The following is a 25,387-nucleotide window of genomic DNA, read 5'->3' as shown; positions in this document are numbered from 1 at the left end:
CCTCTCTCTCTCCCCCTCTCGCTCTCTCTCTCTCTCTCTCTCTCTCTCTCTCTATCTATCGCCTCACCCCCTCCCCTTCTGCTACACAACAGCTAAATCAATAGAAATGACAACGCAGTTGGAAGGTCATTCGCGAGCACAGCAAGCTCTGTGGTGGAATGCTCGCCCGATTTGCAGAGCCGAGAACCAGTGGAAAAACAAATACACATCCTGCCAGCACTCCTGCTTGTCTGTCCTGCTCCGGTCCAGCTGGAGGAACGAACAGAGCTGCTACAATTCCCCTCTCTTTCTTATACATCAACATGCAAAATGGAGCTGAGTGTTGTGTTGCTGCACACAGAGTCTTTAATAGAGGATACACTGTTTCCCTGAGATTTCTATCTGCCACCCTGCACGCCTGTTTACACACACACACTCATACACACACCGTTGTCTTTATGTAAACAGTTTCAGAATGAGGTGCACGTGTTGGACTGGCAAAATCCACAAAATGCTTCTCCCCCTCACTAATGAGCTACCAAGCATGGTCAGACACGGAGCTCTCACAACACACAAACACAACAACCACTACAGCTTGAATATTGCCGGAGCTAGTCAGAGCTACAGAAATCACCAGCAGCAGACGCACACACACCGAAGCAGCAGCACAGGAGTGGAGCACGAAAGCTTCAGAAACACATAACGACATTAACACAGAAAGAGCAGAGTTGCTTGCGCGTTACTCACAGAATATTCGATGGTCCCTTTGGGTCTCTGGAACGACATGCGCCTCCCATCCTTCTTTTCTGGAGTCTTCTTCTGGCCAGTATCTGAAAGCAAACGAGGCAAGGTACGCATTACATTCATGTTCCTCTCTCCCCAGCTTGTCACAAGCTGCCGTTTCCCAGCCCCGTGGGTAGACAGCTCATTCGTCAACAGTGAGCGAGCGAGCCAGCCAGCGATGTGAGCTGTGAGCGCCGGACCACTTTCTCTCTCTCTCTCGTTCTCGCTCTGCTTCTACCCTCCTGCTCTTGCTCTCTCTCTCTATCACACTGTCCTCCCCTCGCTCTCCCCCTCTCTCTCTCCTCGCCTTCCCGTCCGAGCCCACCATACAGCGCAATGACAGCCGGTGAAAACGGTTCACCTTGCCTTCCTCCCCCTGTTGCCTCTCACGGCAGACAGAGAGCAGGATGACCTCCATCAGAGCACCACCGCTCTGGTTGCGAGCCCGAGAGGAGAAGAAGGAGATGGATTCAGATGGGAAGCGGGGCGTGCTAAAGCTGGAAACAGAGAAGAGGGAAAGTGGGGGCTGAACCAGAGGGTAGATGGAGGAGAAGGGAGGGTTCAACGCTACGTGTTGGTTGGGCAAAAGAAGGGTGTTCCATGGAATAGTGACAGCTGAAGAGGAGGTTGGCTATAGGTGTAGGATGGGTGTTTGTGAGCAGTTCCAAATGCAGGGTTGGGAAGTGTAGTAAAGAATGGGGCATGAGATAAATGATAAGATGAACGTTTGGATGGGGAATATAAAGCAGAAGGTGGATAATAAGAGAAAGAAGCAGCTGGCGTGTACTTATGGAATAAAATAAATATTATGTAGGAAGATGGAAAGGATGGGGGTGCAGAAGACAAAGAGAGAAAGGGTTAATGGCGACAGAAGAAGATGGAAGAAGGTGCATGGAAAACATGGGGGGCTGGGAGACAGCATGGAGATGAAGGCAAGAGGGTGGATGGAATACTGAAAGCCAGTAGATGAAAGACAGAAGCAAAAGATAGGACAGAAGATTAAAGAAACTGGAAAGAGACTCGTGGGAGTGGAGAAGATGTTGAAAAAGCATTGACTTCTGTCTTTTACTTAAAGAAGGAACATGGGCAAATGGTCTTAAGGAACACTGCTTAAGTCTTTGTTGATTGGAGGCATAGAGTGTTAGAACCAAGAAATGAGATGATTGGAAGAGGTCACTCTAGGATCGATATTGGGTATGAGTTGACCCAGTGCCCTCAAACACCTCTCCTGCATGCCTTTCTTTTGTAGGTGCTGCACATGACTAATGGGTCCCCTCATTCATGGCTTTCTAATCAGGAATCTGAGATAGCTGAAAACATGAGTCATACACCAGTGCTGCTATTTATGGTGCTCAGGACTGCCAGGCAGTGAGTGAGAGGGGAGGGGAAGCCAGAGCTGCTTCAGGTGTATCACTGCAGTAGGAATACCGAGGGTTACATTCATGAAAGTCTCACTCAGATGGAAACTGCCTCACCCAGCGGGGGTGACTTTAACGTCACAGGTGCTGGTCAACAATTTAAATCATGTCCAGACCAGGTAATTTTGTGCTATTTTTCAACTACACCCCAGTGAATAGTACAGCCGCAACTAGTGTATCAGCAGACTCAATGGTGCTATAACTGAAACTGTTTTATTTATATTTCTAAAATTGGACATCTCAGATTTTTCCACATGGAGCCGATTCCTTTTTCTATTTTTAGCTGGTAAGTGTGTCATTTTGAGTTTTTTCTGAAAGCAGTTGAAGTCAGAAATATTTTTACTCATCTGACTGATGGAAACACATTAACACCACACATGAAGTGGCGACAGAGTTAACAGGAACGTGCTGATGTGTCAGATCCATATCAACTCCAACGTGCAACTTAGAAGACTTAAAGGATGTGCTGTTAAGTCTTAGTGCCTGATACAACACACCTTTAGATCCTCTTTCCACATTCACAACGATTGTTTGAACTGTGAACCTTTAAAGAACTGGTTTGCTTTTCCAATTTCTGGAGAACCACCATAGAGCCAAGTCATTACATCACTGTATATGTCTGTTTGAACATTAGTTTTGCGACTGATGCTCCCTCTAGTTCATCCTGAACTTCTGTCCATCACCACCATGTAAGAAGACAGTTTATGTCTTCCATCAGGTTTGAACATCCCCTTCAGATCCGGCCTCTCTGTTTTGACAATTCATGATTACAAGCTGGATTTGGGTAAACTTTCTGGTCTTTTTTGGACTCGGATCCGACATTTTGAACTGGTACAGACCACAAGGAGTTTAAGCAAAGAGTGATTTTCTCTTCTTAAATTCATTTGATGACTTAGCGCTCAAAATACAATCCAGTATTTAACAGGAAAATGACAGAAAAGAAGTATGAGAGGTAAGTATAAAATCAAACTGTGAAAATTTGTGCTGAAGAACTAGGCTTTTTTCCCCCTTCTAGTCCCAGTGATTATCATACGATCATGGGACCCCTTTAGAAGCACCTTATCGAGTACAGACCTCCAAGTTGGTGTATGTGTTGGAGTACAAACATTCACTCAGACATCTTATTTGCGTTCCTAATACATTATCTTTGGACATGTCATCTCCAGAATAGCAGCATTTCATTTAATATAAGAGGCACTCCCTCAGACTCACTCCCTGTGAGATTTGATTTCGTCAACTCTGCCCAGCCAGACTGCTACATAAAATAACCTGTAGCATGATGAAAATCTTGGAAAAGGACTTGTGTTTATCAAATACACACTGGATGCACAAACTGTGGGTGTGTGCCAAATCAATTATTCAATATCCAAATGAAAACCTTGGAAGGATGATTGCTTTCAGTGGGAAAACACAAACTGAAGCTGCAGGTTGTGGAAGATTTAGTTTGTGTTGCTATTTAAAGTTGCCCTGTCATAACTGTGATTTCATGCTTTCCTGTTATGAAATATAATCTGGCGTGTCTGTGTTTAATTGCAGGTCATGTCAGCACGCCAGACTGCAACTGGTAAACTGACTCGGCTAGTAGACAGCAGAGGTGTTGATCTGCTTTGTTGGCTGCAGATTTGCTAGGGCAATAAAGATTTGCACTGCGCTTTGCTCTTGTTGTCGTTTGACATGTGCATACGTAGCAGTAAACACTAAACTGGTGCAGGTTGAGTGGGTAACCACAAGGTCACACTCGGATGCCTCAGACTTCCAAATAATATTGAATGATAGGAGCGAGACAGAGCAAGCGACGAAAAGCAAGACAGACACAGAGCAAAAGAGAATAGCAGACATGCATTAGCAGCTGCAGGGGTGTTGGCACATGGTGAGCCGATGATTGGTCTAAAATTAAACCTCACCCCTGGATGGTGGCAAAGAAATGGGTATTTTATTCACACTCCAGACACACAGAGGACCAAAGCACCAGTGCATCTTCAATAACAAAGGCTTTGGTTTCATCCCACTCCACAGGAAACCGGCAGCATCTGTTGTAGCTATATAAACTCTGCTTCTATGGAACCAATGAATTTCTTTAGTCCACAAATCACAGCTTGTTTGTTTCATGTAATCCATCCGCATCCAGAGACGTATTGGAATTTTGATTTTCAGTCAAGCATGTTTTTTGCCATCGATACGCAAACAGATAATATTTCAGAGTTTGATTTTCCTTTTCAGATACACACTTTGATAACCATAGAAGGAGGGGCGCTGTAGGGAAGGGGTCCAACCTATGGAGGGCTTTCACAAAGCACAGAGTCAAGACATTGCTTTTATCTGTGATTTAGACACATCATTCACATAGGTGATGTCTTCTTTACGTGGGGGCTTGAATCTTAGTTGGCATCACTGATGATGCTGATGCTAAAAATGTGTCAGCATCATTTTTAATCAATGCATGTTTTCTTTTTAAAAAATGTTATATTATCAAATGACCTGCGATGGACTGGCGACCTGTCCAGGGTGTCCCCTGCCTTCGCCCTGAGTCGGCTGGGATAGGCTCCAGCCCCCCCGCGACCCTCGTGAGGATTAAGCGGTGTATAGAAAATGGATATTATCAAATGATTTCAGTATGACTGTGTAATCTTTGCATAATGATGGCTGTCACGTTTGGGTCCAGTCATTGGTCAGCTGTAGTCAGCACTACAGGGCAGACAACGATTCAGTTATGTGTAACGTTTTTAAAGACCCAGGACTTGGAGAATATGGAAGCACCTCAAATTATCAAAGAACAAAAAGGTGGTTAGTACACTGTGAAGCGTTTTGGTGGTGTACAACAACAACCTAGTGTAAAGCCCCAGAAGAGAAAACACAAGAGCTTTTTGGCACAAAGGCACTTTACAATTGTTTGCTTTCTCTGTGCTCACATATACTGTATTTGAATACAGCCCAATTCCCAATAAAGGTGTTCTCACTTAGATAGTTTTCCGTATCTGTGAGCAGACAAGAAAACAAGAATGAAATCGAGACTGAAAGGCAGCTCATTAAGGCTTCATGTTAACCAGCAGTCACGTCAAAGTTGCTGCTCTGCACCACTAATATCCTTATTTTATTACCGCAATGCTGTCTGACAAACTCACCATATACAGAGGTTAAAGACAACTACTGTACTGTGAAATCACCTGTATTTCCACAGTATTCTAAACTACAACCAACTTAAAATAACAACCCCACAATAAGGAGAAAAAGATTTGCTTTTGCTGTTCTGTGCCATTTTGCTGTATTGGAGGAAATTTCATCTGTTAAGATAAATTGACTAATTGGTAAAAGAGTCGATAAATTCATCAATAGGAAAATTGTTGCTAGTTGCAGCCCTATGGTAATTTGAACTAATAGATTGTACCCATATACATTACTAAAACCTTTTTTTAAAACCCTGAACTGGACTGGACTATGAATCCTCCATTTGTCTGGAATTACAAATCCCATAGGATCAGGAAGAGTCATCTATCTAAGCATAAAGCTAACAGCTCTGCCAAATTTCATGTCATAAATATTTTTTCTGCAAACATTTGTTGTATCTCCGTCTGACTGGATGAAACAGTTGTGCTCACCAGCTGGTTGGATATGGAACAAGAGGACTGCACACCATACTCTTGGGCGCGACTATAATTCACCATTCACCATTCACCATTCACCTTTAAAAAAATCATGCTACAGTTACCATTCTGTTATCCATTGTACTGTCCAGATCTGGGGCCAAGAAGCAAAACAAGTTAGGCTAAAAACACTATCTTTGGAAAATCCACCTCTTGCACCCTCGGATACAGATGGGGGTATTTAGTAAATGGAAATAATTAGGTAACATTATGGATTTGTATATTCAGGGCCTCTGGCAGCACTGGGAGAAATATGGACTGTCAAACTTAAATTTCTTCAGATATCTGCAGGTTAGACACTGTGAAAACACATCGTCTTAATATGATATATATAAGTATATGATAAGTAGATACAAGCACTATTAAAAAGACTGTGAAAAAGAAATGGGGATGGAAATAGCTAAGAATGTTTGGAAAAATGGTCTGAATTATGTCAATGCATGCTCAATCAATCATGTGCACTATAATCTGAAGTTCTACACAGGTTGCAATATTTAAAGGTAACAATTCACAAAATCTTCCCAGAAGTCTCACCAACCTGTGATAAATGTGGCCAAGCAGAAGAGCCTCTAAAGCTGCGTGAGAATATTTCTTTTCTCTTCAAAAGTTTTAAAACACAAGTAAAACCAGATCCTGTTTTGGTGATATTGCGTACATCAGAAATGTTAAGAAACGTGTGGGGCTTCTTTTCGTTCTTGGAAATGTCTGCATTGTGTTATTGCTTGTATTTAAATTGAAGCACTGTGTCTGATGTACATTACATCAGCATATTACATGTCCAGCTACAATATTAATATCAATAAAAATATTAAAATAATTTGAAACCATATTTGGAAGTAATATGCATGTGCAGTTAGAATGAAAATTCTGAAGTAAAAAATTAGTTGTTAGTTAATTTTTTATTTATTTATGTATTTATTATTATTATTATTATTATTATTATTATTATTATTATTTTATTGTATTATTTTTTTTTTACGTATTTTTAGGTTATAGAGATTTTTCTAACATTTATCTTTCAGTGTTGCTAGCCTATTTCATATCCACTTTATTTTATCAGGAATCAGTCAAAAAAACAAAACAAACAAAACAAAACAATACCGGTAATCAGGTAAATGCTGAATCTTGGATACGATAATCGGCCAGTCCGTGCTATTGATCATTATGCATTGTAACAGCATAATACGCTCAAAATGGCAGAAGCAGCAGCACTGGGACATTCAGAGGCTGCATGGGAAAGGCACAGAAAAATGCGCCTGTGGTCGCTGCCAATCAAGATAAAGTAAACACAGTTATCGTTGCTGAACAACATAGCGGAAACAAAAAACCAACAAAGGTGAGTCGAGGTTGCTAGTTATCTAATTTGTTGTTCAACCAAGTAAAACAACAGATTCCACAGGGTAAGCTTTTTAACTGTTGTCGTTTCCCATAAAGACCATTTTCTGTGGCTCATTAATGAGCTGTAGCACAATAACGCTGGGTCAACTGTGCGAGAGAGGCTGTGACGCTGGCTCAGACGCTGAAAGGAGCTGCTGTGTGTCAGGAAAAACAAAGGCACACTCTCACTAGTCTGGGATGTAAACAGTCACAAGAGGTTACACATTTCAACACAGCTTAACGAAAAAAAAAAAAAAGGAAGTTACATCCGAAAAGCTTGTGGTTACGCAACATCACAGCAGCTCTGCAGGTATCTGTAGGAGGAGGCTTGTTCTGGTTGAGGTTTTCACTACAAATTAGCCAATATGTGAGCTGACTTTTCTAGTCTGGTCAGGTTGAACTCTTTTCTATGTGCAGCTCAGAGGTTCAACGTGTCAGTGTGTGACATGTAAACTAGGGATGTCAAGTATTGCCGTTTTTGCCAATATCCGATATGCCGATATTGTCCAACTCTCAATTTCCGATTCCGATATGAACCAGTACCGATATATGTTTGTTACTGCAGCCACACTTGTTTACACGCTTCAGGATGCAGTTTGATGTCGTCATCATTTGCGTGCTGGTAAATGCCGGCGAAATCCAGGCATTACTTTAGCGGTTTTCATTATAGGCAAAAAAAACAACAATAACAAAATTGACAGATATTACATTTTTATGCCAATATCGGGCATCCCTAATGTAAACTGTGATGAACCCCTGCTGAGTGTCATATATGTGAAATGAGGCTTCTTGAGGACAAAAAAAAAAAAACTGAAATTGGTTATTACAGAAGCTTGTTTTGTCTTTTAAAAGGTGAAAAAGTAATTTTATTAGAACACACACGGCCCTCTTGAAATATTTTCTATCTCTGCCTTTATTCACAACAAACAAAAACACCAATAAAAGACTCAAAAGAACTTTTTAATCAACAAGTAGCACAAAGTTGTACCTTGAACATGCATTGCAAGGACACGACTTTGAAGAACTAGTAAAAAAACAATAACGTGCATATCTCTTTGATAACTTGCATTAATATTTTATTTCTGCTGATTAAATTGTGACTAAAGAGAACAATTTAAGCAAAGAAACAGGTCTTTGATAATGACACTTAAAAACTGCAGAGGAACACAAGAACCTGAATGGACAACAGCTAAATGCAAATGCTACTGTATTTGACTCTAAAAACATGCAGTGTTCTGTACCCGCGCAATCTGCTGAGTATGAATCACGGTTGCTAAATATATAGTCCCCCTCGCTTTGTACACAGCCATGACAAACTGAAGCAGGCAGGGAATAGGAGAGTCAACAACTCTCTGACTAACATTCCCTCATGGTCTGATAGAATACACAAGCAGCCAATTTCCCTCTGCTCCCTTGTTTTCCCTGCCTGCTGGCTATATACAGCCCTCCCCAGATGTTATTTTTAGAAACCCCCTTCATAAACAGTAGGGGAGGCAAGAGCTCTGTACCAAAGCCACTCTGAACAGGTGCTGCACAGGACTAGTTAAGAGAGCAGCAGACTTTCTTCAAAAGTTTGTGAGGGAGGAAGGACAGAGATGGTGGTTTAGCAGTTTGTGGTAAACGGAGGATGGCCACAGTGCAAGAAATTCCTGTGAGATATAAAGCAATTGGCTTGCAACACATCGCACCCCTGTGTTTTGTAAAGATTAGAACAACGAACAAAACTGCCTTTTGGCAACTTTGGATTTGGCTATTTTGCGTCAATGTGATGAAGTATGTTGCTTTGTCAGACATGCTGTACTTGCCAAAAACCGGTATTTGATGTGACCATTCTCAATGAATATTTTACATAATTTACTTTATCACATAACAGACATTGGGAAATAAAATTACATATACTGTCACTGAGAATTGTATCCTTATTTTCCATGTTAGGTCTACAAAACAATGAGCCACCAGAGCCACAAGCATGTTAGCAGCTATACTTCAGACACAGTGGCTTTCTGAGCTCAGTGCTACTATGATGATGTTCCTATTGAAGTGCTGGCATGCTAACATTTGCGAATATGTGCAAAAAACACAAAACATCTGAGGCACATGGAAATGCAATCAATGCTGCAGATTACTTACAAAATTGGTATCATGATGCTACAGGAACACTGTAGGGATAACCAAATATATTATTTCATGTTTATTTTTCAAATGAAGTGGGATGTAATGTCAGCCCTGAAAGTCAGCTTGCTCTTTGGCACATAGAGAAACAGCCAGTGTCATCGGAAAGGGTAAGTTCTGCTGTTTATTTCAAGAGTTATGAAGTAAAATGGACTTTGTGACTCATTCAACCAAGAAGCTGGAGTGTGAAACTGTGCAGAAATTAGTTAAAATGTTATTTTGTGAGTTTGATCTGTCCTAAAAAGGTTTCTACTGCGTTGCGTATAAATGTGCAACAAGCATAAGCATAGACAAGCAACAGGCATTATTAGAAAGGTCAAGTCATTCAGTTTCATTTGACATGTGCTATGCCTGCAATAAATACTTATAAGTTATAATAAGAAAGGTCCCATCACTAATGGTCATTAAAATCCATCCTCTGGGGACCATGAAAATCTATACAAAGCCATTGATGTAGCAATTCTTTCATTTGTTTCTGAACTGTTTTAGTCCGGACTGACTCCTTCCAATGCGAGAATAGGCAACTTTTCTTGTACTGTAAGATTATTGTAAAGAAGACATCCTGACTCATACAAAAATGTATACATTAATTGCAACCTGACTCATTTCTGTCCCCATTCTTACATTCAAAACTATACTTACTGTGTATATCATGTAGCCTAGCTGTTACAATCCCTCTAACAGGAAGAGGGAGTACAGTTGTGGACATCAATAGGCATTAAATAAGCTTCAGCTTCAATGTCTATTGGCATTAAAGGAACTGAACAACATCAACAGCCCTCTGGCACAGTTTGTAATAGCTTGTAAAGGACAGAAATACCAAAGTCACATTTACAAAATGGAATTAGCTTGCTAGCTAGTTAAATCAAAAATCCAATATGAAGGTCAGGTAAAGAGATAATAGGCCTGTTTCGCAACACAAAACAATATTGCCTTGCCATTTGCTTTTCTGGCATGAGAGCAAAATGTGTTGTGACACAAGCAGCTCAAACAGAGAAACATCCTCTGGTGTTTAAAGGATACAAACTGAGGATGAAAGGGTGGGAAAGTTGGCAGAGTTGGACTCAGAAAGTGGATTTCAAAGATTTTGCTTTCACGCAGCTTCTGTAATGATCGTGTAATGATAATATTCAGGCATTTAGGTCAACGTGTTGGGCTTTTCTCACATGAAGCCAAGAGTTTGATCAGTCAGTAGTCATGTGTCCTAAAAGTGACAACAATGACAAAGCCACAAAGTTAAGTCAACGGTGCTGTTATCGCAACACTAAGACATAAGGTAAACGTGACAACTTTGCTAGAGCCAAGCATAGCCCCAAGTTTCAAGGGCCTCTTTCTCACGTGCAACAGGAAGTCATCTATTATGTATAAAAGCTACAATGCTGTATAGTGTGTTATCATATACTACAGCAAAGTATTAATGGAGTTTGAGCAGAGGCAACATTTAGTGATGGCATGTGAGGAGAGAGTCCTACTGGTGCCAGGGCCTGCCAGAGGAGCCTGGATGAAGCAGAAACAAGCTGCGCTAGTCTTAAATCAGACCAGATCACATTCAATAAAGCCAGGCTGCTTTTCTAGACACTTTTTAATACTTTCAAAGTCTCCAACCTGCAGAGAAGTAATTACACTGATGGATCCTCTAATTACTCCTCATATTGCAAGTTGTAGGAAGATAAAAGCAATGCATCATACCAACAACAGCAAATGTCAACTTTCTTAATCAACAGTGCCGTTGTCTCAGAAGACTTATGAATACCAGTTGGAAGGAGGAAAGCGCCAACATTAGTGTATCAAGAAAGAGAGGCCATTATGGTTGTGTAACTGTACCGCTCGCTGCTATGAGTCGCAGTCTTTCCATTGTAATGAATATACAGTGCAGGAGTTTAGTGGAGCTGTCAACTTAAACAGAGAGAACACAGTGTGACAGGGAACATCCCTTTGCCAACACTCTCAGTACCACTCAGCTCTATATTACACCGCCAGCCTCCATGGACCAGCCTATACACCACTCAGCTTTTATGAGAAACTTTGCTGAACTGCAGTTTTGTTCGTGTGTGTGTGTGTGTGTGTGTGTGTGTGTGTGCGTCCATGTCAGAACAGGAGGCTCTGGATCTGCCCTGTCCTCTCATTAACACTCTCCTCGTGTCAACCAATCACACCCTGGTTGTGTTGCCGGTACAGTAATGTGGATTAAATTCATTACACTGCGAGATGATTCTCTCTTTGTTAAAAGCCACACACTGATCTTCATTGAGGTGTGTCAATGCTAATACACACTCAGTTTAATTAATATTCTCGCAACGTGTACATGGCTGTTTCCATAGTGACGAACCTGGTGCAGACTTAAAGGGAAAAGGTATTATTAGGGAAAAAAAACAAAACAAAACAAAAACCAGCAATGAACCCATCGACATTAGACAGAGGCAGATTTAACTTGTGGGAAAATCCTATAGTTTGAACGAAAAGGACCAGCACTTAAGATATATTAACCATAAGCACCTATACAACTGACGTTATAACTGGAGTATTATTAACAATACCTCCTATCGACATACTAGTCAAGTCTGTGTATAATTAATGTGAAAGCTCTAGCTTGAAAATACAGGGTGCTTCAGTTATTCCTAAATAATGAATCCGCAGTCCAGACAGCACACACACCTCTTTATGTCTCGTTCTTATTTCTGTGTATCCAAGCACAGAGCAGAAGCAATTAGGTGATGAACTGATGATTCAACCGACAGAAAATAACTCAGAGAATATGAACTGAATGATAGGCATCATAAAGGTTAACTATCAGGCAACAATGCCAAACATCCCCCGGTTCTGACGTCATAATGCAACTAACTGCTGTTCTTCTTCTGTTGTGTGAAACTGTAAATTGATTATCTCTGTTCTTTGGACTATTGATCAGAAAAATCAAGCAATATGAAGACAAAACCTTGGGTTAGGGCTGGGCATCGTAAGTCAGTGCTGTTGTTTTTGTTTTGTTTTGTTTTGTTTGGTATTGACTGAAATGTGACCATCACAACAATTATCACAAATTTCCAAGTACCCTAAAGGTGGTACTGAATGTTGGCTCAGTAAAATGTAAATACCTAAAACACATAAATACAATGGTGACTTGACATCCCGAACCTTAACAGTCTGAAAACCTTGCTATCCGACAGGTTTTTAGGAAAAACGAACAGAACCCATAAAAAAACATAGCCTTAACATACCGGCAGCCTTTGATTCCGACTCCGACATGACATTTTATGTCACAAGTAAGGATAACAGCATATTATCTGACTTAACAATCCGACAGTTAGGTGTGAAATCCAGCGATGCGTAGTGTTCTAACGATACACTCGTCCCACTCATTGAGTGAGTTTACCAACTAGTTAAGTTAGTTAGTAAACAACTCCACATGTATAGAACAGGAAGGATAGGTTTGGTGCTTTGAAGTATTAAACAATGTGACATGTTTTGACACCTGAACAATTCTATGAACCTGTATGTAATGCGGTTGTATTGGGCTCATCAATCATAGAAACAAATAGCTTCGATACTGTTACACAGCAGACACCACACGTAAAATTGCATCTACCAAGTTTTCACCAGCGTTCAAGAAGTCACATATCACATCATGCACTGTCATGGAGCGACCGATGTAGTTCATGACGAGTCTTTTAATTTGTGTCATATAAATCACAACAATATCATATACGTAGATAGTTTATTATAACAACTATAAACAAAAAATATTAACAACAAAATACCCTTCAAGCATCAAGCCCTCTGTGTATCTCGACCTCCGTCTTGACAATCCGAAAGCCTTGCTATCCGACATAAAAGAAGGTATTACATTTAGCGTCGGATTATCAAGTCACGACTGTACAGCATATTCTTTGATCAAATGTTTCTGATTTAAATTAAAAAAAACCTCAGTTTCAGGATAGCGACCCCAACTGGCTGAGGCAGATGGCCACCCACACCAAGTTTGGTTCTGCCAGAGGTTTCTTCCTCCTAAAAGGGAGTTTCACAACACGCTCACTCTGACAGTGCTAACACGGTGATGTCCACCCTGGTCACCAACTGTTAGCAACCAGGTAGCTAGCTAGCTACGACCAAACACTTCACATGAGTGCAGCTAAGCCGAAATGAAATGCAATTACTTGTGCAGTGTTTGGTCAAAAATCAAAGTATTTTGAGCTGATGCTGATCACCAGTGTTGTTACAATTCATCCCTCGGGGGAGATGAACATCTGTAACGCATTTCATGGCAACCCATCCGTTTTCAGATGAGACATTTCATTAAAAAATAATAAAAATAAATGTCAACCCCAAGTCAGTGCTGGAATAAAGGTCAAGAGATCACAAACATCAGTAGGCTTCATCCTCCATGGACTATGAAGGTCCACATAAAATTTTAAAGCAGTCCATTCAGTCAACCAATATTTGTTGACACATCTACACCAGAGCTGTAGATCAAGTGATCTAGCAGTTCCACAAGCTATGCAGCTAGTGTGGCTAAAAAAGAAAGATTTACTTCTATATCTCAAACCATCAAATAACATCACTGTTTCTCAGGCATCATATTGGTAGTGGTATCGAAACATTGTAATCAGCAACCCACCCTAACAATAGTATTTCAGTATTGAGACAAACATTTATTATTAGAATTGACGTTTTACAGACTAAACTAAAAATCTTTTATTTGGTTAAATAAAACCCAATACAAAGTAAAGGAAAAGCCCAACACCAGTGCATATCCACATGTAGACAGCAGCACACTATGACGAAAGAATAGCTTGCATACCATGTACCCAGAGGAAATCTATCTGCAACAGTTACATGTCGCTAACAGGCAGTGAAAGCACTTTGATCCACAGTTCAGGCAGCAGAAACCGGGAGGTCTGGTTTAAGCACTAGTGCTCCCAGTCTCCTTCTCCTCCCTGCCGCCACATGCTTTCAGCCTCCAGGCTCACTAACCGCACCGCGATTCCTCCAACTTTTGGCGTTAAGGTTATTGCACTTTGAGCAATATTTCTTTCCAAGTCAAAGTTGGGGGTGGGGGGGATAGGGTAAAGGCCACATGATGAATGGTATGGCTGCAGTCAAACTCTGCATCGGCTGGATCGATGGCGGTGATACATATACATAATGTAAGCTCGCTGTAGCTTCCACAACAACTCTGTGATTCATCTTCACCATGACAGTAATGCAATGGAGCCACTGAACTAATGTGTGATGATCTGCGAAAAACATGCGCTTTAATGACCACTGTCCATTCCTTATTATTATGCAATCAGTCTTAATTATTGAAATAATGTTTGGCTTGCCACAGGAGAAAACTTGCAGCAGAAACCAGATGGTAGGAAGCGTAGAGGGCTAGGCACAAACACGTGTGTAGTCCACCTTTGTACAAAAACACATATTTATTGGTTTACATTGCCCTTTGGAGCCCTGGCACTCTGCATCAAAGCAGCAACGCTAACTTCTCAGGTTGCAGGACCAATCAATAGCGGGAGAAGTGATGAGCTCAGCTACGAGAAACACAAACTCTGCATTATTAGATCTTATTGAGCCAAAAGCAAAGGGTCTTGTTTACAAGTCCAGATTTGAAAAGGCTACCAAACTGGCAGAGCTACTGGAAAAACTGGAGAAATACTCACATGCTAATTACTGTACTTCAAGCAAGCCCTCTGCATGTTTTCTGCACAATAACCAGTTTGGTCACAAGTGGCAGTGAGAGGATAATGATAAGTTATAATAAGGAGGAAAACAGAAGCACACAAAGCCATACAGCTTGCTAACCTTTTCAGTATTGTTCATTATTTTCAGCAACACTCTAATTTTTTGCTAGCATTAGCCCATACCAGCTAAAGGGTCACACCAGACTAAATAAGGCTCTATTAGTAAAACTCCTGAGCGTATGAAATTAAGCAATTTGGTGTTTATCTGCTCATAAAATTTTCATTCTAAAACAATGTGCTTGTTATTTAAAAGGTCTGAATTTGCAGTTATTTGTACTTGAGTTACGGTAGAGAGATAAATATCACTAAATATCACTCTTACACGTGACAGGAAAAATATTGTACTTTTTAGTTAGTTTAAAGTAAGACATGCAAATTAAACAAGAAACAATTGATTCTTTCTCAAACAATTTGAAAGCTGAACTCATACCTGCTCGTGCCAACACGGTTTGCTGCTACAGCCTGATGACCGCAAGCTAGCATTCGCTTATGGCTGCAATGTTAGCTAACCTTTGATAGATACTGGAATGTGTGCTTTCATTTTCTAGGTTTTTAACACACAAGATTTAATTTTTTCTCATTACTGCGATTTATGGGTGCTTACAGGCAGTTTTTTTTGTATGAACAGAGCCACCCAGCAACCATTTCACGTCATTCGCTAAGCTAAATTAAGCTAACTGGCTGCTAGCTGTGATGTTGCTGTAGATTTTCTCACAGCAAAAAGTAAAATATATTTTTCATTTGTCAAACTATGAATTAAAAACAGGTATATACTGTATAATAACACACCACCCTGAAACGAGTGATTTTGTGTAATGACAACATATTTAGAGCACATTTTACTGCAAATACTTGAGTAAAACTGTAAATTAGAAGTGAGAACTTTCCTACTGCACTACTGTTAGTTATACTTAAGTAAATGACCTGAAACATATCCCACACTGAATTAAATAAAAGCAGTCAGCAAAGTGAGTCATATAAAGTGCTCCTCCCGTCTAACCACAGTCTGTAATGGCCGAACAGTAACAGAAGCTGCTTCAGCAACGCAGACAGCTCACTTTCCACACAGTCAGACAAGTCTGCTGAGATAAAGGGGAAAAAATGAAGACAGCATCTTTTTAAATCCATCTGCATGACTAACAATCACACAGGAGGAAAGAGACATGACTTGATGTACCGTCGCTCTCCTTAGCAATATAACAAGACTCGTGTACGGCACAGTAAGCTGACATGCAGAAGAGGTAAAGAAGAACAAGACTAACTATGTTGTTTTCTTAAAGTTTCTGTTGTTTCTCTTGGGCTATGGGGTGGTCACTTCAAACCACAAGGAAAAACAAACCTGACAGGAGTGCTTCGTCAAACATTTACAGATGATTATTGACCTCACTGAATTCATAAACCAAGCGGCTCTGTCCAGACACTGGCCAGCGTTCTCTGAATCTGCAAATATTCCCTTTGGACTGTTTTAGAAAAGGGAAAGAATGACTGAAGATGTCAGTAATTTTCCTTATCAATCAATCTGATCATTTTCTTTAATAAATCAATTACTCATTTTGCCTTTCTTTTTGGTAGACTCTATACAATTACGATTTTCTAGTACTCTTGAAATGACTTGTTTTGTTTTTAAATAAAAGTTAGTTTTTTGGTGACATGCAGTTACATCATACATCATTTGAAAAACTGCTACCTATCCTCTAAAACCAAATGACAATGAGTTGCTTCTTATGTGGATAAAGTCTGAGGTTTCCTGATCAATAAAATGATCAAATTAATTACAAAAGCAGAATTTAGTTGAACGTTTAAGCTGAGCACTCCAACTGCAGTTGAGATTAATGAGCGCCTGCTTCTACTTTTGTGCCCAGAGGATATACAGTCGAATCAGCTGACAGGGACAATAGAGAATGGCTCTAGTTGTTCTCACAACAAGCATCTCAGACTACATTTAGCCAAATTATGCCACTTTTACTTGTTTTTAGCAAGCCAGGCATTCTGTGATCACTGGCAGCCAACACGGATACACTAAATTAGTAGAGGTAGATCCCTGATCTCTGCAGAGGTAAACTCATGTTTTGCTAAGCTGTCTACAGGAATGCCATGCTATGGTAAATAAAATGTGAAACTCTGGAAAATTTCTTGCACACAGCTTACATGGTTGTGAATGACAACTCTTTTTTTTTTTTTTTATCATGAGAAAAAGAAACCACCAGGTGTTCACCACCTCCCGCAGAAGAATGACAGCATAGTCTGTATGCTAGATCAAACCCCTCTTCATTCGGGCTCCCTGCTGCTTAGCTTATCAAAGATGGTAAAATCATTGGGAGAACTGAAAGACACAGGTAAAACAGCCAAGCTGAGAAAAGTGTATCAGCTGAAGAAAAACTATGCACAGACAGCTTGCAAGTGCTTAACCAGAGTACAAACTTTCAAAGCACCCATTTGGAAAACTCCAGCAGATGTCTCTTCCATGCTCTTCTACAGTCTATGATTTTATTTTTGTGGTGTTTTTAAGAGAAGAAAAATTACTACCTGCATGTTTCCTGAGACTGGGTGCTTATTTCAGCTGGAGTGATGAAGACGCAATAGAAGCATTTGAGTCACTCAGGACAAGTCTTAATTACCTCCCCTTAAATGTCAGCTGCACTCCACATTTGTGCTCATCATCTGGCCTCTTTGAAACATCTGCTGCTGCAATATCTCAGGACTGGCAATCACAGCATACAGTATATAATGTTATTCAACTTACTGACATCTAATTTCAAACCTTTCAATGCATTGTTTAACAAGTCATCTGGCCCAGTCAGCTCTCCTCTCTCATCACACAGTGACCACACTCTTGGTTGCTGCTAAGCTTAGCCTTGCATCTCTATCTTTCTAATCTGATTTCCTTCTATTCTCCTGTTCCTTCTATTTTTTTTTCACAAGAGATGCAACATGCTGCTACACATCATCATTATTTTGGTGAAAGATATGGTGTCCCTTTGCTCCTGAAACACACAGTTTGCACTGAAGAAGCATCCTTGAAGAGTCATTAGTTTGAACCCTGGACACAGTTGTCGAAGTGCAGAGCAGGTGTTCTGTGCTGTGGTCCGCCATTCCCACTGGGACCCCTGCCACTTATAGGTTCCCTTGACAGAGCCATAAAAGATCCCAGGAGTGTCCCATAATGGCATGCGGGGCGGGTGACATGCTAATACAAACTGCTCAAGGACTTTTTGGAAATTAAGGTGATTAAAATCACCCATTACTGCGCTGAGAGCATCAGCAGATTGCACTTTCTGAATCATCCTGATAATTGCAGCAGAGCTGGTGTCAGCCTTAGGGTGAACGTGAACAGTGACAAATAAGTGTGCACCCTTGGGGATTGAAAGAACTTAGAGATGCGGAGAGGAGTTCAATGTCGAGAGGACAAACCTGCTCTTGGACTGTGATTCATGTGTTATTAATACACATTCTGGACACACAATCTGTTTAGGTGATAATATGGCCACTTCAGTGCAGCAGAACATCCAGAGAAAAGCTCATGCTTGAGTCAACCAGCGGTACTTTATATGTGTATTTCAGTACCTGTAACAACAAGCTTATTTCTCAGACGATAATGTTTATCAAAAATTACAATGAGGGCCAAGAATGAACACATTATCTTGCCATGTTCCGTCAAGATTAGTTCAGTGCCATATATCTTCACAGCTTTGGCACAGTTTCGAGCTCCAAAAATGATCAGATGATAAAATTCAGGGAGGTCACAAGACATTTAACAAAACATAAAAGAAGTGAAAATAATAACTTTCCAGATAAAATCTTTGTTTTCAGAAGTTTTTCAAATCTTTGCTGGGCCAACATTGGAGCCCTACCAATATATCGGTCGATCAAAAGTATTAGCGGATATTCAGCTATCACAGATATATCGTTATCAGCACATATGTTGTCTGATATGCTCAGATATTACTTTCTTTTTGTCACACAGTAAAACAGAAACATATGCTTGGGGTAACTCAGAAATCCCATAGTGTGTCCACCAGAGTGGACCCGACTCCTTACTTATAATACTCTGAGCAGCACATGCAGCAGAGTACAAACCACAGAGGACAGAAGGTGGTATGGAGTCAAATGGTGTCTTCACAGTAAGCTCCAAGCAGCGATCCACAAAATCTGATGGACAATTTGTTGCCATACTTTAGAGTCTCACGGAACTGTGACTTTGCACTTTTTCAGTTCAAGACTATTTGAAACAATATCAATGAGAAAACTGTTACTTTATAAAAGCCTCCACTCACACAGATATGTTAATTTGCCAGCAAATCCTCCCTCTGTAGTGAGGAATTTCCTCAGTACATCTTGAAAGTACTTTAATAGTCTGTGAAATACCTAAATATTTAATGAGATTCCAGTTTCAAGGGTTTTCAATCAAATATGACGTTCACCTATCATCATCATCATCATCATCATCATCATCATTCCTCCCTCTGTCTATTAAAACACAACAACAACTCCCTGAAGTTCCTGCCTTTGTAGTGTTTTATTTAGCCAAGTGAGATAATCAAATTAAAGTAGAGAAAGTACATTATACGCATACACATTACTGTATCTGTTCCACCAATGTTATCGCTCAGGTCATCCAGGGAAGAGTCACATGCTGCTGATTACAGCAAAGACAGTGTGACTGGTCATCCTGATCTGCAGGAGCTTTCTGTGCTGTAGCATGTGTTTCAATTCCTGCAAGTGTGGCACTTCTCTGTATTCACACTGTCTTTGCATGACTATTTATCTTTTATTTATCTTTAAGAAAATGTCAAATGGCCTACAATTCTGCATTAGGATGAAAGCAAAACTGAGCCTCCACTTGTGTCTCTTTTCTGGTCCTGATAGAGCACTCCAACTTTCCAGTTGCTCAGACCACCCTTGTGTTCTCAGACTTTAACATTCATTTACCATGCATTCCTGATAAATCTGCAAAAGCTCATGGCTGTCTCACTGTGAAATCGAAAGAAGCCCAGAGGCTCTCTTGCAGGCTTTGTAAACCACACATGCAAACCTTAAAGTTGCTTGATGGAAGCACCCACAAGTCACAGTAGTCTGATGCTACAACTGAAAATTAGTTTGAAAAGCCAAAGTATTTACACGCACAAGCAGCAAGCTTCAAACCACATTACTAATATGTTGGAAATGTAACAATCTTTTGCCACATGAGAGCTGAAATGATTTGTCCATTAGTGGATTGACAGGAAATTAATCTGGATCTAATATAACAACAAATTAATTGCTCAAGTGATTGTGTAACAATTACCAAACATTGCTGCAAGTTCCAGCTTTGTATCTGTGGGTTTGGGACTGTTGATCCAAACAAGAACATCCCCGCCTTTGTCACAGTTCAAGTTTCAATCTAATCATTTTGATATTTTGTGCCAAAACCACTACTGAGCCACCACATGACTTTTATTGTTAAACTATATATGAAATCTGAGCTCCACACTTTACTGGTCACAGAATTACTCTACTCCAGGTAATGTGAGTTGACTAAGTGCTGTCCCATTCGTCATTTAGCATTTGGAGCAGAGAAAGGGGACATCTTAGCCTGTTGCTCAGCGGTTTGAGTGGACTGTGCTACTGGGCCCATACCTCCCTGTCAAATAGAGCATTGCCCACACGCAGTTTGTTCACCACCTTAATGCCCACCCTCATCTCTAACATCGTCTCACTTCCACTATCTGACTGCATGTCTAGTTAGTCTCATTCCTTCCCCCTGAGCGGGGCAGCAGCCTGCAGTCCCAAGCCGCCCCCGCCGTCCACTCTCCTGCCAGAGAGAGAGAGAGAGAGACAGAGAAAGAGAGAAGCATCGGGACTGCTAATGAACCCAACTGCCATCCGTGGCGTTTCAAGAGTAGCAGAGCATGCATCTGATTAATCTTTGTCCTAATTAGATCGAACAATTAACCTGCCTGCCACCAAGCTCTGGAGCCCGATGACTCTGCATGAGCTGCAAACCTCCTGTAAATTAAAACCGGAGCAGGGTTGAGAGTGTGGCCCCCACAATGCAACTTTCTGTGTTTTCAGAACAACCAATTAATGCTAACTAATAGCGTGCAGCATTCTGTGTGATATTTGGGTTGATCGCATGGCCGAGAGCTCTGAGCATTTCTGCTTTTCATTTCAATAGCACTACATTGCTCCGCTTTTGATTCAAAGTCAGAGAAGGCACTGATGGGTCTCATCATAAATTAAGTGTGAGAGGCAAAGCAGAAAGGGGGAGAAAGAAAAATCAAATCTTCATTAACATGGAGATACTCCCTGATGTGAAAAGCCTTGAGGACATACAGTACTTGTTCACTCTCTGGCTGGATGGTTTAAGCACGCACTGCCTGCTGAGCTGAAATACTTGGAATGCCTCAGTTGTTCCATGCCATGTGTCCTCACAACAAACCGGACAGGCAGAGTGCAGCCACAGAGGGCATGGCTGATTCCTTATGAATTAACATCAGCTCAGAAGTGGGAAGTCTTCTCCAACATGTGTGCAACAACCAGTGTTGCATAATGCAACTCAGAAACTGACAAACATGAATCTGAAGCTTTATGCAGTGTACAATGTAATGTATAAGGACAGTAAAACTTCAGTACTGAGTTACACTGTGGATATTTAACACCATTGACCTGTAACATTATTGTTTTCAAGGCAATATAAAACAACTAAAAGTATGAAAATCTCAGCTGATGAGGCTGAGTCAGTCTGTGTCACATGTTCATTTGTGTAATATGCAATTTTTGTGAAACTGTTCAGGTGACTTCAGTGTGATTGAAAATACAACAGAATTTCAATAAACTCAGCATGTGCACCTGACGCTGCTGGACAGTGTATTTTATTGACGCAATACTGCAGGAAACAGCAGGTACAACTCTAATAAAAGTTAAAATTATATGCCAATAAGCGACACACACTTAACACACCCTCTCCGAAACTAAGAGCAGTACTCCAAGTTTATGCCAAAATCTAAAAATGTGTTCTACTGGATACGAAAGTGTTTCAAAGAACGAGGAAACATTCAATTGAAGGATTTCTAAAGGAGGTCTGGTACTACGCTGTGAGCATGCTTTGGTTTACGTGTAAAGTTGAGTTTGTCGCCCTCAAATAGTAACAACTTCCCCGAAGTTGAGAGTGACACTTTGTGAACATCTCGGTATCTTAACCTATGTTGCACAAAGAAACACACTTATCCAAGGACGAGGAAACTTTAAACTGGACGCTTTTTAAAGGGAGTTCGGCACTTTGGTTTGCTTCCTGTGCAAAGTCGCGCATTTTCTCCAACCTCTGCAGTCCGCCAACACAGCTAAACGTCACACTGACCTGTCTGGAAGCGGACGGTGGCTCTGTCGTGTGGTGTCCCGATGTGGTGCTGCTGAACCTGGACTGTCTCCTGTCCTGGCTCCTGTCCTTCGGGTCCGGCCCAGAGTCTCTGAGAGATTGCGTCTCTGACCACTCTGACGCCGCTACCCGTGATAGAGAGAATGTAGTCCATAGCTCGGCTAGCTAACGGCGAAGCCTTCAAAGTGGTGAAAAGTCCGCAGTCATGGTGCAAAACTAGGCGTTGACTACAACTCACGGACTCAAACTCGTGGTGTGAAAAGCCTCCGACAGTCTACACATTCCGAAGCAGGAACTATTTGAGAAACGTCAACAAGTGCAAACTTTTTTTTTTTCGCCCCTAGTGGAGTCAAGCTGTGCCGCGCTGTTTGGAAGCAGAGCGTGAGTGCAGCCTACTGCCCCATTGGCCTATATTTACACCACAGTCCACACACTGGCCCCATGCTCGCTTTGGTCCACTAGAGCCAAAGTGGACAGGATTTTGGTTCAGCAAAGTCTGAATTAGTTAAAGCATTGCAAAACTATCACTAACTTTACTGTATGTATGTGTAAGGACCTTATCTGAGTGAAGCCTGAAGAAAAAAGGGCGAAAACATGGTAGCACCTTAAGTATTTAATAGTTTTTCGCACACTGCTATGTAGCTGTAAGCAGTTACAAGGACACTATTTACACTATAGTATGTGTTAGCAGTTGGGTCATCCCTCCTCAATTCATCAAAAAATGTGAAATAAATAAAATAAAATAAAGAATCCGGCATGACCACCTGTTTTTTTCCCCCTAAGCATATGTACAACATATTAGACCACCTGTCTAATTTGTTAGTGCTTTAATTCGCACTCAGCTCTCAACATTTTACCATTTTGAACAGGAATGAGGAATTTCAAACTGAATTCACCTTTTTATACCCAAATTTCAGCCACTGGGCTTCTCTGAGAAGTCAGAAATTAATCAAGCATCACATTCAACCATGAAAACATTTTTTTCTGTTCAGGAATGCAAGTAAAGAACTATAATTTGACATCTTAATAAAGAAATAATAATGTGCTTTACTGATTTTTCAATTTTTCTTTGTAAAACAGTACATTTGAGAATTCCTGGACAACAATAATCATTATATTTTAGCATTAAAAATTTCTGCCTCTTAGGGTGAAAAATAAAGGTTTTATGGTTGTTGGAATACTGGAATATTTAAAAAAAAAAAAAAAAAAACAACATGGACATTTTTAACCAAATTTGCATCATCATATAACTGGTTTGTGTTATTCTATTAAAGCAAGGTTGAACCACTGAAGACTATAAGTGCATGCCAATCAGCCAACACAATTCCTGGACTCTAGCTACATTATTTATCATGTTACGGCCCTTTAAATATTGCTCCACAGATGGGTGTGAAGAAAATGATGCAAAAATGGACATGACCCCATCTTGTTTAAGAATTTTTAACTCAAAACTAATGTTACCTAGATGTTACACATTGTCAACTCAATCAATGTTTATCACTTAAGTAAAGTTGAAGATGGTCAGGTGTGAGGCATTTGGTAAATTAAGGCAGAATGACCCAGTTATAGCTTCTCCAGTCAAGGCTTATTTGATATTATTAAAGTTTTACTACATTGTATTTTACTATCTATTTAACCAGCAGACTCTTGAATCTGCTTCAAACTAAATCAAAGTGTTATCAACCACTTATTACATGCTCACATGTATATAGAGTGCATGGGGACATTTACGTCAAAATGCTTAAAAACGATGCATTTCATTTACAGGTAAGTAGTTGGACACAGCTTTTTCCCCATCAAATTGTGTATTATACACTCTGTTACTTCAGTTCAAATTCCACATTCTTTTTTAGAGATATTTTTTAATAAGACGACTGCTTTTAATTGGATACAGATAATGAGTTGCAAATTCGGTGCCGATTGCAGACAGACTTCAAAAGGTCGTGGGGACTCATGAAAAATGAACTTTCTGATAAATAAATGTATTTAACGAAAGTGGAACCCAGCTCAGCCCACACCAATTTCCACACTGTTGCTAGGATATTTCATTGCCGTCAAGTGTGGGGCTTTATGGCACCCCAGAGAATGACATCCATCTGACTCCCACCATAATAACATTCTAATAAATTGAGACTTTAACATCCGGAGCCAAAGTACACCTCTGCGCTCATACAGTAAGTGGCTCGAGGGGGTGCAGTGAGAACTCTGAGCCCTATGACATATAAGTGTCTGCTTGTCCAGTGAGAGATGGCTGGAGATGGCATTTGCGGCACGCAAATGAACGTGGAAAAGTGAAAAACCGACAGACCAGAACAGGGTGTAATAATTGGGCAGCAGGCTCAGGTAGTGATCTAGAAAGGCTGTGATGCATTATTCATCCAGGGGCAGAGCTGCTGTGGTGAGAAAGGAGGCTGGAGTATAAAGAAGCCCCTGTAATGATTCAGGCGAATTACAGAAGTAATCAGAATGAGGGATCTGGCACCATTTGTTCACTCATTCACATCAGAAAAAGCCAAGATGGAAATGGTGTTTCTTTGCAAGCCTAATCTGACAAGAATACTGCCTGCGTTTCATCCCTGGTTATCTGCAGGAGGCAGGCTGAGGGTGAAACAGCTGTCATTGTTGAGCACAGTGTGGTTTGAGACAGGGCCATCTTCAATGCTAAAGTGCTCCATCTGCTGGTTACCATGGGAAGTGTGGACTTTGGTGTCCATCAGAGAGGGGCGGCAGAGTTTAGGTGAGCAGCCACCATGACAACAAAGATTATGTCATAATCAGTATCTGGGAATGTATTTGCCTAGCTGATTGTATTACTTTTTTTTTTTTTTTTTAAACAAGAGAAAGGATTTATGCTCATCTCTACATTAATCAGACTTTCCTGTACCATGTGTTCCATGAAAGCAGCCTCGATTTTGTGCAAATGAGTGTGGT

General features: G+C 40.6%; 1 protein-coding gene across 1 annotated transcript in view; it reads right to left on the bottom strand.

The window, feature by feature from the left end:
- Positions 1 to 22,801, bottom strand: part of oxr1a (oxidation resistance 1a) — a 75,177-nt gene extending 52,376 nt beyond the window's left edge. The window contains exons 1-2 of the mRNA XM_008279185.1: positions 22,439 to 22,801; positions 727 to 809 (exon numbers count right to left, since the gene is read on the bottom strand). Coding sequence (XP_008277407.1) covers positions 727 to 809; positions 22,439 to 22,610 — 255 coding nt within the window. The 5' untranslated portion in view covers positions 22,611 to 22,801. The remainder of the gene's footprint in view (positions 1 to 726; positions 810 to 22,438) is intronic.
- Positions 22,802 to 25,387: the final 2,586 nt, after the last annotated feature.

The sequence above is a fragment of the Stegastes partitus genome, unplaced genomic scaffold (genome assembly GCF_000690725.1).
Source record: "Stegastes partitus isolate 25-593 unplaced genomic scaffold, Stegastes_partitus-1.0.2 Scaffold146, whole genome shotgun sequence".
In the NCBI taxonomy this organism is placed as follows: domain Eukaryota; kingdom Metazoa; phylum Chordata; class Actinopteri; family Pomacentridae; genus Stegastes; species Stegastes partitus.
This window is presented reverse-complemented; position numbering and strand designations above follow the sequence as displayed.